The following is a 14,439-nucleotide window of genomic DNA, read 5'->3' on the forward strand; positions in this document are numbered from 1 at the left end:
AAGATATGAGGAGTCCCACAAGGCAGCGTCCTAGGGCCAGTGCTTTACACCTTATATACTGCAGACATGCCGGTAGAGCACCAATCTGGTCTGTTGGCTGCGACGTTCGCGGACGACACGGCATTCCTGGCAACCTCCGAGTCCCCCAACGAAACCGCGTATATGCTCCAGCGGCAAATGAACAAACTCGAGGTATGGCTCAAACGCTGGGACATACAAGTGAATGCCTTGAAATCCGCGCACGTCACCTTTGCACTGCGTCATAGCGACTGTCCACCAGTTACACTTTACGGCGACAACATACCAGCGGCAAAAACATACAGTTACCTGGGCCTCACCTTCGATCGTAGGCTGACATGGCGGGAACAAAAGAAAACAGCTGAACAAGAAATTTGGCCAGCTCTACTGGCTTATTGGCACCAAGTCCAAATTGTCTATGAAGAACAAGCTGTTATTATACAAAGCCATTCTAAAGCCAATCTGGACCTATGGCATCCAGATCTGGGGCACCACAAGCAGAAGTAACACCAAGGCCATTCAAAGCTTCCAGAACAAGATACTAAGAACAGTGACTGGCGCCCCGTTCTACATGCGAAACTCATGCCTGCACAGGGACCTCCAGATCGACACAGTGGAGGAGAACTGTATAGAAGGATGTCCAGACGGCACGAAAAAAGGCTACATGACGACCAAAACGTCCTGGTCCATCCAACTGCTAGACAATAGCCAGCTCACAAGAAGGCTTAAAAAAAGGACCCACGTGCTAGACCTTCCATTTAGGCCTCCTTTAGACCACTACACGAGTAGATAATAGAATATGGAGCTAAGTAAGCCTAAGAAACACCAAGTAGTTAATAGTGTATAGAGCTAAGTAAGCCTAAGAAACGCCAAGTATTCTCAAAAAACTTAATAATTGGCCCAACGGCCAGATTTTAAATAAAGAAATATTTACAAAAAAAAATAAAAAAAAATATATATAAGATATGTGAAAATCAAATTAAAATTGAATAATTCGCATCTAAGACTGAAATATTTAATATTTTTATATAATAAACTCTGTTTCAAACATTTGGCTCAGGATTGAAATGTTTGTGTGGCGTATTTTTGGAATTATTTAAAAATTAAGATGAAATAATTGAACCTCGTCTTTTGGCACAAAACACAATAACCAAAAGATTAACTTCGTTGAAAATTATATTAATAAGCTTTTAAGTTTATTTAAAGCTGAAATACAGAGTCCAGGAGTCTAGAGCAAAGACAAATCAGCTTGAAATAAGCCGGATCGTTCGGATCGTTTAATTTCAGTAATATAAATGGTGTACATTTTAGACTTAAAAAATAAAGGTACTTATATTCTTTTTATCAAAAATTTATAGCCATGGATGCCAGGCAGGGTCCATGCGACATAGATTATCAATATTAGTTGCAGATTGAATGAGCATAGAAACTTTCTTTTTATCTATATTATCGAAATATGATATTTTATTCAATCGCAGTAAAATAATATCGACAGCCGAGTTAACAGCTCGTATGGTTTGCTCCATTGAGTTATGATCAGCATTTTGCTCATCTGACGTTTCAAGTACCTTCCCCTGTCTAAATGATTTCTTCTGTAATGTGATAATCTCATCCCTTAATATTGTTTGTAATATTGAACTCAATTTGTAGTTGGGCTGAATGAAGCATCGGGCTGTTGCCACAATTGCAGCTGATAATGGCCCGTTGATGCCAATATTTGTGATGAACTCTCCAAGATTAGGCGTCAGACGAAATGGCACAGGCCTATGTTGATTAAACTGTTCTTTATCATCGTTGATATCGAATTTAAAATAAGAAATATTCATAAGTCCAGAGTCCTGGTGCAGGTACATCATGTCCGGATTCAAACGTGTCAGGTTGAGAGCATGCTCACAAAGATAAGCCAATGCAAGCTGCAGTGTTAACTAAAAATAATTACATAAATAGTAGATTACATGTACATAAATTCCCTTTAAGCAGTTCAAATTACATACCATTTTTCTGAACTGCCAAAAGTCTGTAGCCGCTGCAAATGTGTTGATGGCCCATTGTCTGAGTAATGTTTTCGAAACCATTGTATACTGAATTTCCGAGAAGATCTCTCTCAAAATAGTGTGGGAAATTTGTGTTCCTTGCGCCTGAACCTCGGACAGTCTTTCATAATACTTAACAATCGGCATATCATAGTCCATTTTAACATTTTGACAACACTTTTTGAATATTTTTAGCAATGATACACTATTCGGATTATCCTCGGCCAGTCGCATTTGTGGTGAAATTGGAACCACTCTGGGTACAGTTATATTCAGAAATCTTCGACTGGTTTCCTTTTGCTTCTCCAAATAATAATTGAGCATGCGTTTCAATTGCAGGACGCGCTCCTCGCGACGCGCATCACCCAGTCCAGAATCGAGTACAACTAGATAAGGGTATATTTTTCCATTTGTACCTCTTATGTAGAGACGACGTGCGGCTGTGTTATTTTTCTGCACAATCTCCACACGTGGCATAAAGCGTGCAATGCGCACATAATAATGCGATGATGAAGGTATCAGTAGCTCTCCAGGTAATTCCACCTCAGCCGTCTTCTGACTGAAGTTTGATAAAAATCGACACTTTTCCTCAATAAGAAACGATGTGGGTAACTTTTTAACTTTCGCTTCCAATACTTTTATCCAAGTTTTCAATTTTGATATGAGATTGTGCAATTTCATGGCGCCTGGCTTGGAGAAATCAAAATCATTGGTAAACTGTTCCTTCATCTTTTGAAAAACAGGATCTTGGAATGTCACTTGCGCACGGCGTGCTAGAGATTCCGATGCTGCCGAATGCGACACAGATGAGGCCACTGAGCCTGGCACATTCTCAATGCCAATACCAAATGTGGAACCCAATTTCTTGACAAAATGCAAAGTGTGCGGCGTTATGGTTGCATTCACAACCGTGCTTCTGTTCTCAAATGCTATGGCATAGCACTTAATTAGGCCTTGACGCAACTGCCGCAGCACCTCCTCCGTCCAACTCTCCCTAAACCAAACCATTTGATCCACAATGCCCTCCAACGAGCTTAAAATTGTAGGATGCACTTCGCGTTGCAACTGCATTACCTTCGAGCAACGCCACATGGGCGGTGTGGCTTTAATTGGATTAACTGAAGCACCCGACACTTGACCTCTACCAGAGATGCTTCCCATGTTTTCCACATTCTGCAAGAAGTATATTCAAGTTCAAGTCAAGCATTACTTCTCAAATCGAGAAAATTCCTTATACATACAGCTGTTGGGCATTTGCCAGCAAACACAGCCTGCTCAGCAGATTTGTGTTTCTCTCGTTGTTCAATCTTCAATGTTAGGTACAAAGTTCTAATCGGGAAGTAAACAGCTTGAGGATATAGGCGTCCAATCTGAAAAACAAAACATCTACCTTTAAGAACCACGTTTTGTATCCTAAGGATAGCGACTGCTTACCTGACTTAACAGATTTAATATAACATCACCCTCGAACTGCTCAAGACAACAAAGTAATTGAGGGATCCATGGCAGCCAATAAGGTGGCGGGATGCCGGAAACATATTTCTCAAATGTGCTAATGAGCATATCATTCGAGTTATCGTAAGATAAGAACCACAAGACTTTGGCAATATATTTTCGAGTTTTACTCTCGTTTTGATTTCGACACGCGTGGAGATAACAGATTAACGCGTTTTGTCCTAGACTAATTTGTCTATCCTTCAAGTAGAGCTGCTCCATATAATCTCCCCACATGGCCCACGCTTTGGTTAGTCCGTCGTGCAGCTGGACAGCCGCACTGAACGATTTGCCCGCCTCTTCGGTCCGGCCAATTTGCGCCAGTAAAAGACCCTTCAAGGCATAAAACTCAGCATTCATTTCGCCCGTGAAATATTTTAAATTTGTGGATTCAATGACTTCAAGAGCCTCATTAATTTCATTTCTACCAGATGTTGAGGGCATTTGCAGGTAGCACTTGACTTGTTGACGTATTTTCTAAAACATTTAGCTATTGTAATATGACATACATATATATGTTGAAGTAAGTATGCTCACCTGGAAACAGTCCACAATTGGCACTGATGGAATGGTGTATATTCTAGACAAAGTCTCCTGGCAAACGCCGGTAAGATTATGTTTTCTGGCAATTTTACCGAAGGAGATTATAGCCTGCGCTGAGGCATGCACACCCAGCATCGTACTGCCCTGATCCGATTGCTGTTCGAGGTGTTGTGTTATAATTTGATAGTGATGCTGACGCCAAGTGAAAATATCACTCCAGTGCGATAAGTCATCTGATATAACGGGTAATCTGTTTCGCCATGTTTTCACAATGGCCTTCATATCGTGCAAGGATGAATTTCTGGCTTGTGTTAGGCCTTGATGGATTTGGCTAGCTTCGTGCAGTTCCATAATTTGCTGCGACGCTTGTAGATATGGCAAATGAATGTGGGAAACTACGTAGGGCAGTCGACGCCATTCTCTGATGCATAAGCTCGACGCAATCTCCACATAACGCTCCACACTAGCAGCTTGTCTCTCCTCCTGGTACAAGATGGAAAGATAACCTTTGTATAAGTTTAGCTTATAGCCGTATTGCTTGGAATAGCACTGTTCTGTTTTGGCCAAGGCGTTCTTCATTAAATTCCAATCGGGAACTCTCCATGAACTCTCCAAAATAAGAAACATATTCTTCTCTCTGTTTGTTTGTGCATAGTCCAGAAGTATGTCCCATTGATTAAGTTCCTTGGCGCAACGCATCCAGTGCTTTTCCCACAACAACAGCTCGGTGTTGATGTCAATATTGATGAGACCGCTATTAAGATCTTGCTTAAACTTGGTCATAGCTAAATCGTAGGCGCCTTGTGCTTCTTCAAAGAAGCCCATTTGCTCATAGGATATGGCTATATTTGTTTCAGGATAATGGGCATACTTTAGCCAAAGTCCAGCCCAAAGGTCTTCCTCGTGCATAGCGGCATACATTTTAGAGAGCGAATCATATATATTATTCAACTGCTGCACATCATTCTCTGGCGGAATGCCTTCAGCAATATTAATTTCATTCCGCTTCGAGTTTGTCAGTGCCAGGTCCTCCAAAACCAAAATGGCTCTGTGCCATAGATTATGGGATTTGCCTAGATATGCTAATAGATTTGGTGGTATATAAATCGTAGGATTACATTTGGTTAGACCCTCCACAAAGGTGTTCAACGTGCTGGGACTACAGTCTTTCTGATTGACATTTGTTCCCGAGGAGAGAAATGGTATTAGTTCCTTGGATATATTCAGACGTTGATCATCAGAGAATATGTTCCAGATGCTGGGAAATAGTGCCAGCCACATCTTCTCAGCCAATTGTGTATCCATGTGGCAAAGCTGCGAAGTGGCAACTAGTATTTGATCAGTGCGGATATTACGGTTCGCCTCTAAGAATTCAGCCTGCTTGTATATGAGTTCCACCAATGTGTCCCGTCTTGTGGATAATATTTGTTGGCAATCCTCTTTGCGAACGGATGTAAACTCCAGGTTCAAGTCAATGTCAAACACATCGTCCTTGTCATCGACGCTTTGCACATTTTCAAAAGACTCGGACTGTGAGGATAAGAAGGAGACAAACGAATTCTCCTGATCGGAGGCGACTGTTGTAGGTATTACTGAAGTAATGCTGGGTATCTTGAACGCTTCCTGCGAGGATTGTATTTGCGTCATAGTGTTGGCTGTCAGCACAAGCAACTCAATGCATTGCTTAATCCAGTAATGTGAGCCTATAGTATCCCATGCTTGGGAGCAAATTATATATAGCAGCCTATCATGTAGTCTACGTCGCATCGATGCATCAAGTATTTCAAAGAACTTGGCGCGTATATGGGGATTTTGGAAACGCAGGCCATTAAGAAAGGCGCCCTCCAGCTTGCTGGTCAGCTCAGTTTGCTTCAGCAGCTCGTCACGATAGATATAGTTGATAATCTCAAGGAATTGCACATTAAGCTCAACCTCATCGACGAATTTCTTTTCAATAAATTGCATTAGCTTTACGAGCAAGGCGGACTTTTCTCTAATAGACGGCACATGCGTGGCAATATTGCCATCTTTGTTCTTTACCCAATCGTCAAGCATTTTTATAATGCATTTGATAATCTTGACCTCTGAGCTTTTCTCGATTAAACTCACCAAAATAGTTCCGATAAATAGCTTACGTATTTCAACACTCATTATAACAATTCTGTTCTTGATTAGCTCCAGGGATAGCACCAAGAGTTCCAGGGCAAGAGAATGGGAGTCGGTTTGTTGAGAGCTAGCTGCGTTGCTGCTTGTGTTAACGTTAATGTGATCCTTTGTCAGGCGATTCAAGACCCGTATAAACTGCACCAATATGCGATCAATATAGCTTGCATTATTGGTCGTACACGCCTTCAAGATCATAAGCGTGCCAAACAAAGACGAAGCATTGGGCTGCGGACTCTTCTCATAGAACGTGAGATTATCTGTTATCATTTTACTTATGGCGCTGTAGAGGACATCTAGATCGTTATGCTTATGCTGTGCATCGGGTGGGAATATGGCCATAAGCCGAGTCAAGAATATATGCATTAAACGCACAATACGCGTATTCTGGTGTATGATGCATAGTGAGAGTCCACGCTGCACAGGACGTATTATGGCAACCAGCTGTTCGGGGCTTAGTATGGTAGTCAGGAAGGTTAGGAAATCGATGGCAGTGCAGATGTTATTTAAGTTATGATGAGGTGTCTCTATGGTAATTAGCACCTTATCCAGCCAGTTTAGTTTGATATCAAATGGCTGCGGCCATATCTCTGGACGCATTGCCAACTTCAGTAACATAATGCATCTGAAACGAATTGAAATTCAAATAATTTCTGTACATGCACCAAGTTGCGTTACGTTATGTGTTTACCTTCTGGATAAGCTTTCGCCAGGCGAAATGACGCCCGGTTGAGGATCATTTACCTGGCAGGCCAAACGTACTAAGAAATTTAGTACCGTATCACAATAGGATTTGTCTATAGAGCGCAGCACGTCCTCAGTTTTAGCATGAGTGCCCACACCTACATGAGAAATGTTTAGTCAAACTAATCTTTATAAATTTATAAGCATAATTCTTACCTTGACTGGTTGAGCTTTCAGCTCCTTTTTTACGCACATCACTTGTCTCGCTTGCTGCACGCTTTATTTGTTGCATGTCTTTTAAATCTTCTTCGGCTTCCTCAATTTTAACTTCACGCTCATCCTCTTTAATGCGATGCAATTCCCATTTTATAATAACTTCAGCCAAGTCCACAGCCAACTTTTTATGCTCGATTGAGGCAGAGGGTGGAAAACCGAGGCGTTGCATGTAGTTAATGAGATGTTGCACCAACTGATGGCGAACAGGAAAATATACCTAGCAAATAATCAAAGCTGGTTAGTCTTCAATAAATAAATGGCATGTATACTCACCTTATAATGTCGTATAATCAATTGCAAAATATGAAACAATTGTTGAATGGCATGTCCCTCCTCCACAATAATCTTCTTAGTCCAGTGGGTGAGCATGGTGTTGCCATCCTCCATGCGCAGTGGCATAGCCGGCGTCAGCACATCCAGCGCTTGCTTGACAATGGGTCTAGCCTCAAGAGCATGCCCTTTCAGCAGAGAGTGAAACACTTGCAATACAATTTTCTTATGTATGGCCAGTCTGGCAATTATATGAGCAAGCAATAGGTGTCCATGATAACGCGCTGTTGGATCCACGCAGTTCTTGGTTAACAAGCAAGGCCAAGCAAAAGTCATGAGACGTCTTAGCTTATTACCCTGTCTCTTGTTATTGGCATCACCGTCGTGTATGTGCTGGGAGGCACGCTCCACAAGCAGACAAGCCAGCTGCAATAAAGCAATCCTTACAGCATCATCGTACTGCTTCTCAGGGTCAAAGACCTTGTTAATAAACACAGAAACAATGTTCTTCTCATCCTCCTGATAGGGTGTGGGTGGTGCGCCAATGAGCTTAGTGCCTTCGCCCTTGTCAAAGCTAACAGTAAAGCAGGGAATTAATACAGCTGTTATTATTTTAGCTTTCAATTCCTCAGTAAACATATTGTTGTTGAAGTTTTCCACAAAATGGAAAAATGCATTGCGCTTCCAATTGACAGTATAGCTTTGGGCAACAGTGTTTTGTAGAAAGTCGCGTAAGAAATAGACATCGGGAATGAAATGGAAGCATAGAGCTCTTAGTAATTGGAAAAGCAAATCAATATCATTTGTATTGTTGGAAAAATATAGCAAGAGTATTTTGCCAACCAAGTGCCACAAGTCGCAGGCAACATTTTCGACGCATGTTGAATATAAATTATTGCGCCACATGTTCTTCAGAGCATCCACAATATCTGGCCGGCTTGGTATCCATTGATCATCCAATTCCATCAGAGTGAATATTATCAACACCGCCTGATGTTGCACATGCTTGTGGACATCTGTATTCCAGTTGAGATACTCCAAGAGATTTGTATACTTGGAATTTTTAATCACATTGCGAAATGCTTGCCCATCTTTGTGCTTTAAAATGAATATAAAAAAGCGATTCCATTGTGGCTCTGACATGAAACTGTCGAGCATAAATAGCTCAACTGTCTCCAGTGGAAAGCGCTGCAGAAACTTAAGCAGAGCTTCTCTGTATGGACTCGAGGCTTCTATCATCAGGTTCTTCTCCGTCTGCAGTACCAGTTGACACAACTTTTCTATATACTTGGCAGACGCTGTTATATGATAAAACATTTCAATGAGCGTCACAATCTTTTGCTCATACTCTCCGCCCTTGGATGTTGCAAAGAAGTTTATGTTCTGACTAGTGCATTTATATTGACCAACAAATATTTCAATGATTTTCGCACAGTGCTGCAATATTTGTTCACTCAGTTTTTCATTGAACATGTGTGGAAACAGTTGGGTAAAGTATGATAGTCGTTTAATAGCGGGAATGGACAAGTTTCTGTGATCACCCAGCTTTAGCAGTAAAGGTCGCATGGCGGTTTGAATCTGTAACTCAGGCAATTGTATAACAAGTAAATAGCTAATAAAGATTGTGAAGTAGGCCAACACCCACCGTAAATAAAACATGCACTTACCTTTTCTCTTTCCAGTGTAATGCCACTGATGAAGGTTTTCATACATTGATATGCCGTCTCTTGTAGCTCGGCCTTGTCGTTTTCCATCACTTTGAATATAATGTAAATGATCTTTTCCTTATAGCTAATGTCATTTATATAGTGACACGCAGCCAAAGCACGCAAAGCACTAACCCTGAGTGGTATAAGACTGCTCACATTCTTATAGCAATCCAGTTTGGCCAAAGTAGCGTCTTCAGCTTCACTGAGCGTGAGTAGCTCATGGAAAAATACCTTGTGATAAGTGTTGTTTAAATCTTAAAAGAAGTATATTAGGTTAGATTCGAATATTACAAATGCATTGTAATAGACTAGAATTACCAATGGTAAAGAGACGCGGCTCCAAAGTTGTGCAGAATGTATTGCCATCCATCAGACCAATTTGTGCATTGGCAGGTTGATGTCTTAGTAGATGTTTCTTCGGTGGTATAATATCGGCAAGCACATCTTTATGCGGATCCATAACCTCGGATACAGTCTTTTTTTGTATGGAACCAATGTGCTTTAAGAGCACCATAGATTCCTCTCTAACAATGGAATTAGGGCTTGTTATATGCCGTACAAGTTCATGTATCACCTCATAGGTGGCCTTGGACTGTAAGTCCTCAAGATCATCGTAGCGTGCAGCTGCACTAATGGGAGACAAACAAATTTCCAGCATGGTCTTCATTGAGTTTTTGGTTATGTCGAGTGCACCATTGGAAACATCGCCCTCCAAGTCCATTAGCACAAACATAAATGCTTTAAGAAAGTTAAAGAGATGCTGATAGAGCGCACGCAGCGACATGTGCTTGCACAGGAACTGTATTGCCTGACATCCACCAACTTTGGCATACCACGGGCGGTCGTAGCAAAGAGCAGTCATTTTTTCACCAAGGTATTGCATCAACGGCAATTTGCAGGCTCTGTCCTTGTTGCCCATTATGTTAGTGGCCGTATCTAAAATAATGCCCATGCAAGCAATGCCTGGCTTGCACAATTCCTTCTCCTCATGTCCCATGCAAGCAGCCAAGGCATCGATTAGGACCATCGGATTAATGCCATTCGAGCTGTAGTACTTTTGAGGAAATGGTCCCGCTTGCTGGGCAATGGCCACCATTGTATAGTGTCTCACAACAGCCGCCATTACAGGACACACCGAGTCGCGTAGATCCTTGGTAGCCGAAGCTACCAACATGCCAATCAGCGCTGTTTGATGCGTGCCACGCACACTTGTCATGTCCACCTTCTGATGGAATATAGACCAGTTCATTATGTTGCTTTCAATAAAATCATTATGTGTAAACAATTTCAGCAGCGTGTGCTTCTCGTCATCTAAGCTTATGAAAGCTGCTAAGAAGCAACGTATAACTTCCCAGCTCTGGCGTCTATAGAAGTGATCTGTTGTATTTGAGCTTAAGGCCTTGAATGCTGACTCTATTGCTGCATCTACAGGCAATTCAATTGGTTTCTCATACTCTTGGAAATACGTAACAATTGAGATTTTTGGCTTCTCATTGCGATCATAATGTAAAGTTTGTGGTTCCACCATCATTTTGCGATTGCCACCGCCAAATTTACCAAGCACGCGAAAAGCAACCAAAGCGGCGTTATCTTGATTACGCAGCGTCTTCCACAAAGCTTGCATTAAAGCCGCCCGCACTGGCTGAATGTGATCGTACAAGAAGTCGGGTTGCAAATTATCCACACATAACTCCAAAGTGCGCAGTCCCTAAAAAATAAGCAATTCAGTTGGGACTGACGGCCATCAATGTTTTATGACTTACCTGGCTTATTAGCGTGGGAGAACCATTTAGAGCAGATACCAATGGATCCATTAACATGGGCAAATATGGAAGTAGTGAGGACAGCCTTACCGGCACAGTAAGGCAAAGTTCAACGAATAGATCCCGCATGTGTTGTTTATGGAAGCCACTTTGCAAACGATTTAAGCCTTCTAGCAAATTTGGTAAGAGCGGCAAAAATTCTTGATAAAGTAGATCGTGGCTACCACCGCCAATTGATCTAAACAGTGCTCTCAATAACAAGAAATAATTATAGGGCTCGTCGGATATTAAAGCCAACTCCATGGAACGTATAACTATTTTGTGCAAATGTGGACGCAGCATTTGCTCATTTTCCACTGGAAACAGGCTCACACTGCCAAATACAAGCTTGAATAGTCTTAAATACAAATTGGACCGTTCTAAATTTGAGCCCATTTCCTCCATTTTATCTAGTAGATACTCGACCAGCACTGTAGCAAATAGTGGTGATGTTGTCGGATTTGCTAAAAATGAATTGGCAATAACCTGAAGCGATTGATTTTTATATATACGCTCCACCAGGAAGTCTATTGTGGTGGCAAATATTTCTTGAAAATTCTGTGAGTGCATCATGAGAAACTGCAAGAGAAAGAGTAAAGTCTTTCTTGTAATTAAAATATATATTAGCTTAGACTTACAATGCCGCTAAAATGCTCGAGCACTTCTTTTTCCTCTTTGCTGCGGGAAATTAGGCCCTGCGTGCGTTGTTGATTAGGATTTACGTTAATTGTGTATATATCCAGCGCCTCCATAGCAAAGTGAACCAGGTCAATATATGTGCATAATATCTCAGGACTAAATAGCTTCTCTTGCAATTGGGAATTTGCATCCACGGCATGCGTCTATAATAAACAATATGTACAAATAAGCTGTATAAGCTAAGCTGTTATTTGTTTGGTGTCTTCGAAAAATGTTACCTTGGAGTTAAAGAATCCCCAAGTAATAGTCTTAACACCACCGACAAGAGTTTTAACCAAACTGCGATATTCGGCGACGTTAAAGGAGCACGCCAGTTGAGAGCCACTCGGGGATTGCTTATTTTGATCAGTGCCCAATTGTTCATCTTTTAGTTCAGTTACATTTAACGCAGGCAACGAAAAACTCCCAACCGTATTGGGCGCTGCTTGGCCAGCTTGGGTCTGTCCTTTGCATTTTTGTATTATCAATGGCAGTTGTATCTGGGCAATTGTTTCAAATTTTTTAACAAATACTTTCAACAGCGTGGTTAGCACATTTCGTGAACGTTGCGGATCGTGTTCACTATGATGCCGTAAGCAGTCCACCAAGTTTAGCAAAAGTTTACACGACATAGTCTGTATGCCAATGGCAAGCGTCTCGTCGTGCACATTTTTGGCAAACAGATGTACAGCTTTAATCAAAACATCCAGGCTTAGACTCTGGCGTACATGATGCGCAAGATCGGCTAAGGTTGAATACGCCAACGGACGTATGGAGTCTAGAGTTACACCCTTCCCTATGAGCAAGTCTTCATCAAACAGCTTTTCAATCGATGGTATGAATTCTAAAAATAATTATATAATTTATCATTACGTTATAAATTGAATATACAATATTTAAGTTACTTTGGCGTAAATCTGTTGCAAAAATATGTCTTGCGGCAATTAAAAGTTCTTTTCTAAGATGCGCCGCCTCCTTTGGACAATGCTCCATGAGATTTAGCATGCCATTGGTTACAGATATGGAGTTTGCTACAACCACATCCTGCAGAAAAAAAATTTATATTAAAAAATAGAAACAAGTTCAAAAGAAATAGAAAAAATTCAAAACTAAGGTCTTGCCTGATATATTCGCACTATGTAAGCTAGAAATGAAAGCGTTTTTATTTGAGCACCCATGAAATCAACAAAAATTTCCTTTTGAGCCGAATTTCTGTAAACGAAAATTACATAAATAATTAACAATATTTAAAGCGCATAATTATTTCACAAACCTTTGTATAACTGTTGGCTGTAAGTTAATTGTTGTTAATATAAGTGGTATAAATTCGGAGACCTCCTGATGTACAGCATTTTTATATATTTGATACATTAACACAACAATAATGGGCAGTTCCTGCAGCACTTTTAATGATAGAATTCCTCTGGGTAAAAGGTTATACTATAATAATATAAAGAAATTATACATATAATTAATAAATGCATCTTTATAATATATCTACTAATAGACATATTAACTTACAAGCATTTGCTGTGAGTTGGGCTCATGTGGTTTTTCAACATGTATAGTCTTTACAGAATATGCTTCAGGCAAAAGTGACTCCAAATCCAAATCTTTTAGGTCACTGATCCAAACATCATTAGAGGTTTCAAATATTGAAGTCAGATGATTTGGTAGATTTGTATAAATTTCCTTAACGAAGCCCAGAAAAAGCTGGATCTGAAATAATAGAAGTATAATGATGAATATAAATTAATAATAATATATTAGGACTTACTTCAGGATTAAATGATGGACGAAAATGTTTGTGCAGCTCTATAATGATGCGAAGACTTATTAACACATTCTCTTCATTGTCTGTTTTCAGCAATTTAAGCATCATTGAAATAATGGACTTAACGTGTTGTCTCAAGTTTTCTGTAATGGGTAATCTGTGTATCATCTCCAATATGAGTTTGCGAATCTGAAAGATTTAAACAATAAAATCATTGTAGTTAAAAACTGCACGCTGGTAAATTCTATATAATTTTTGTTCTTGAAGTCAATAAGAAATCCAGAGGAAAGTAAACATTCTCGCTGACGGTAAAATTCCACTGCACTGTAGATTGATAGAGAGATAGAGATCTTGGGCTTGAAAGACTAAAAATATATACATTTGCAAGCAGCATCCCGAAGAGACTGCCAGCGGAGCCCAATGTGCATATACTGCGTAACACACATTGTCTACAAATTGTAAGTTAATCTACCCAATAATAGTAATTACATGCTGCATGGTATTCTCCTGGATAAATTGAGGCTCGCCTTCTTGCAATATTCGCATAAATATTTTGAGCGCATTTTCCAAAAATGATGGATAGGAGGCGGACTGCATGATCATCTCGAAGTGTTCGCTGAGCTCTTGTGTAGCCTTAAGCTTGATTTCCTCGCTTGCTGTTGCATCATTAAGTATGCTCAAATAATTCCGGAATGTGTTAACCGGTATATTTTCAGTGTGCGCCATTTTAAGTAACCATTAAATTAAAATCTTTTGCACGAAATCCACTTCACCGGCGTAAATAAGCGAAATAATTAGAGATGTGAGTAAATTAAATATCGCCTTTGCGATAATTATAATTATATTTTCATGAACAACTCTAGAAAACAGTGCTGGAAAAAATAACGAAAAAAAAAAATAATGTTAGGTTTTGCTTGAACTAATCGAATTGCAACCCTAAATCATACCATCGGCATCGAAATAACATTTACTGAGCTACTGATTATTTTAAGGAA

General features: G+C 40.3%; 1 protein-coding gene across 1 annotated transcript; it reads right to left on the reverse strand.

Moving 5' to 3' along the window:
- Nucleotides 1-1,211: 1,211 nt before the first annotated feature.
- On the reverse strand, nucleotides 1,212-14,185 carry LOC108596987 (transcription-associated protein 1). The gene is made up of 19 exons (XM_017983252.1): nucleotides 13,934-14,185; nucleotides 13,448-13,633; nucleotides 13,192-13,389; nucleotides 12,944-13,110; nucleotides 12,792-12,882; nucleotides 12,576-12,714; nucleotides 11,910-12,514; nucleotides 11,631-11,834; nucleotides 10,954-11,571; nucleotides 9,509-10,898; nucleotides 9,149-9,444; nucleotides 7,485-9,059; nucleotides 7,152-7,428; nucleotides 6,943-7,093; nucleotides 4,083-6,876; nucleotides 3,486-4,022; nucleotides 3,293-3,421; nucleotides 2,013-3,224; nucleotides 1,212-1,943 (listed from the first exon to the last, which is right to left on the reverse strand). Exons 1-19 carry the CDS (start codon nucleotides 14,168-14,170, stop codon nucleotides 1,371-1,373), a joined length of 11,379 nt encoding a protein of 3,792 aa, XP_017838741.1. The 5' UTR covers nucleotides 14,171-14,185; the 3' UTR covers nucleotides 1,212-1,370.
- Between the last annotated feature and the right edge of the window lie 254 nt (nucleotides 14,186-14,439).

Source organism: Drosophila busckii, chromosome 2R (genome assembly GCF_011750605.1).
Source record: "Drosophila busckii strain San Diego stock center, stock number 13000-0081.31 chromosome 2R, ASM1175060v1, whole genome shotgun sequence".
Classification (NCBI taxonomy): domain Eukaryota; kingdom Metazoa; phylum Arthropoda; class Insecta; order Diptera; family Drosophilidae; genus Drosophila; species Drosophila busckii.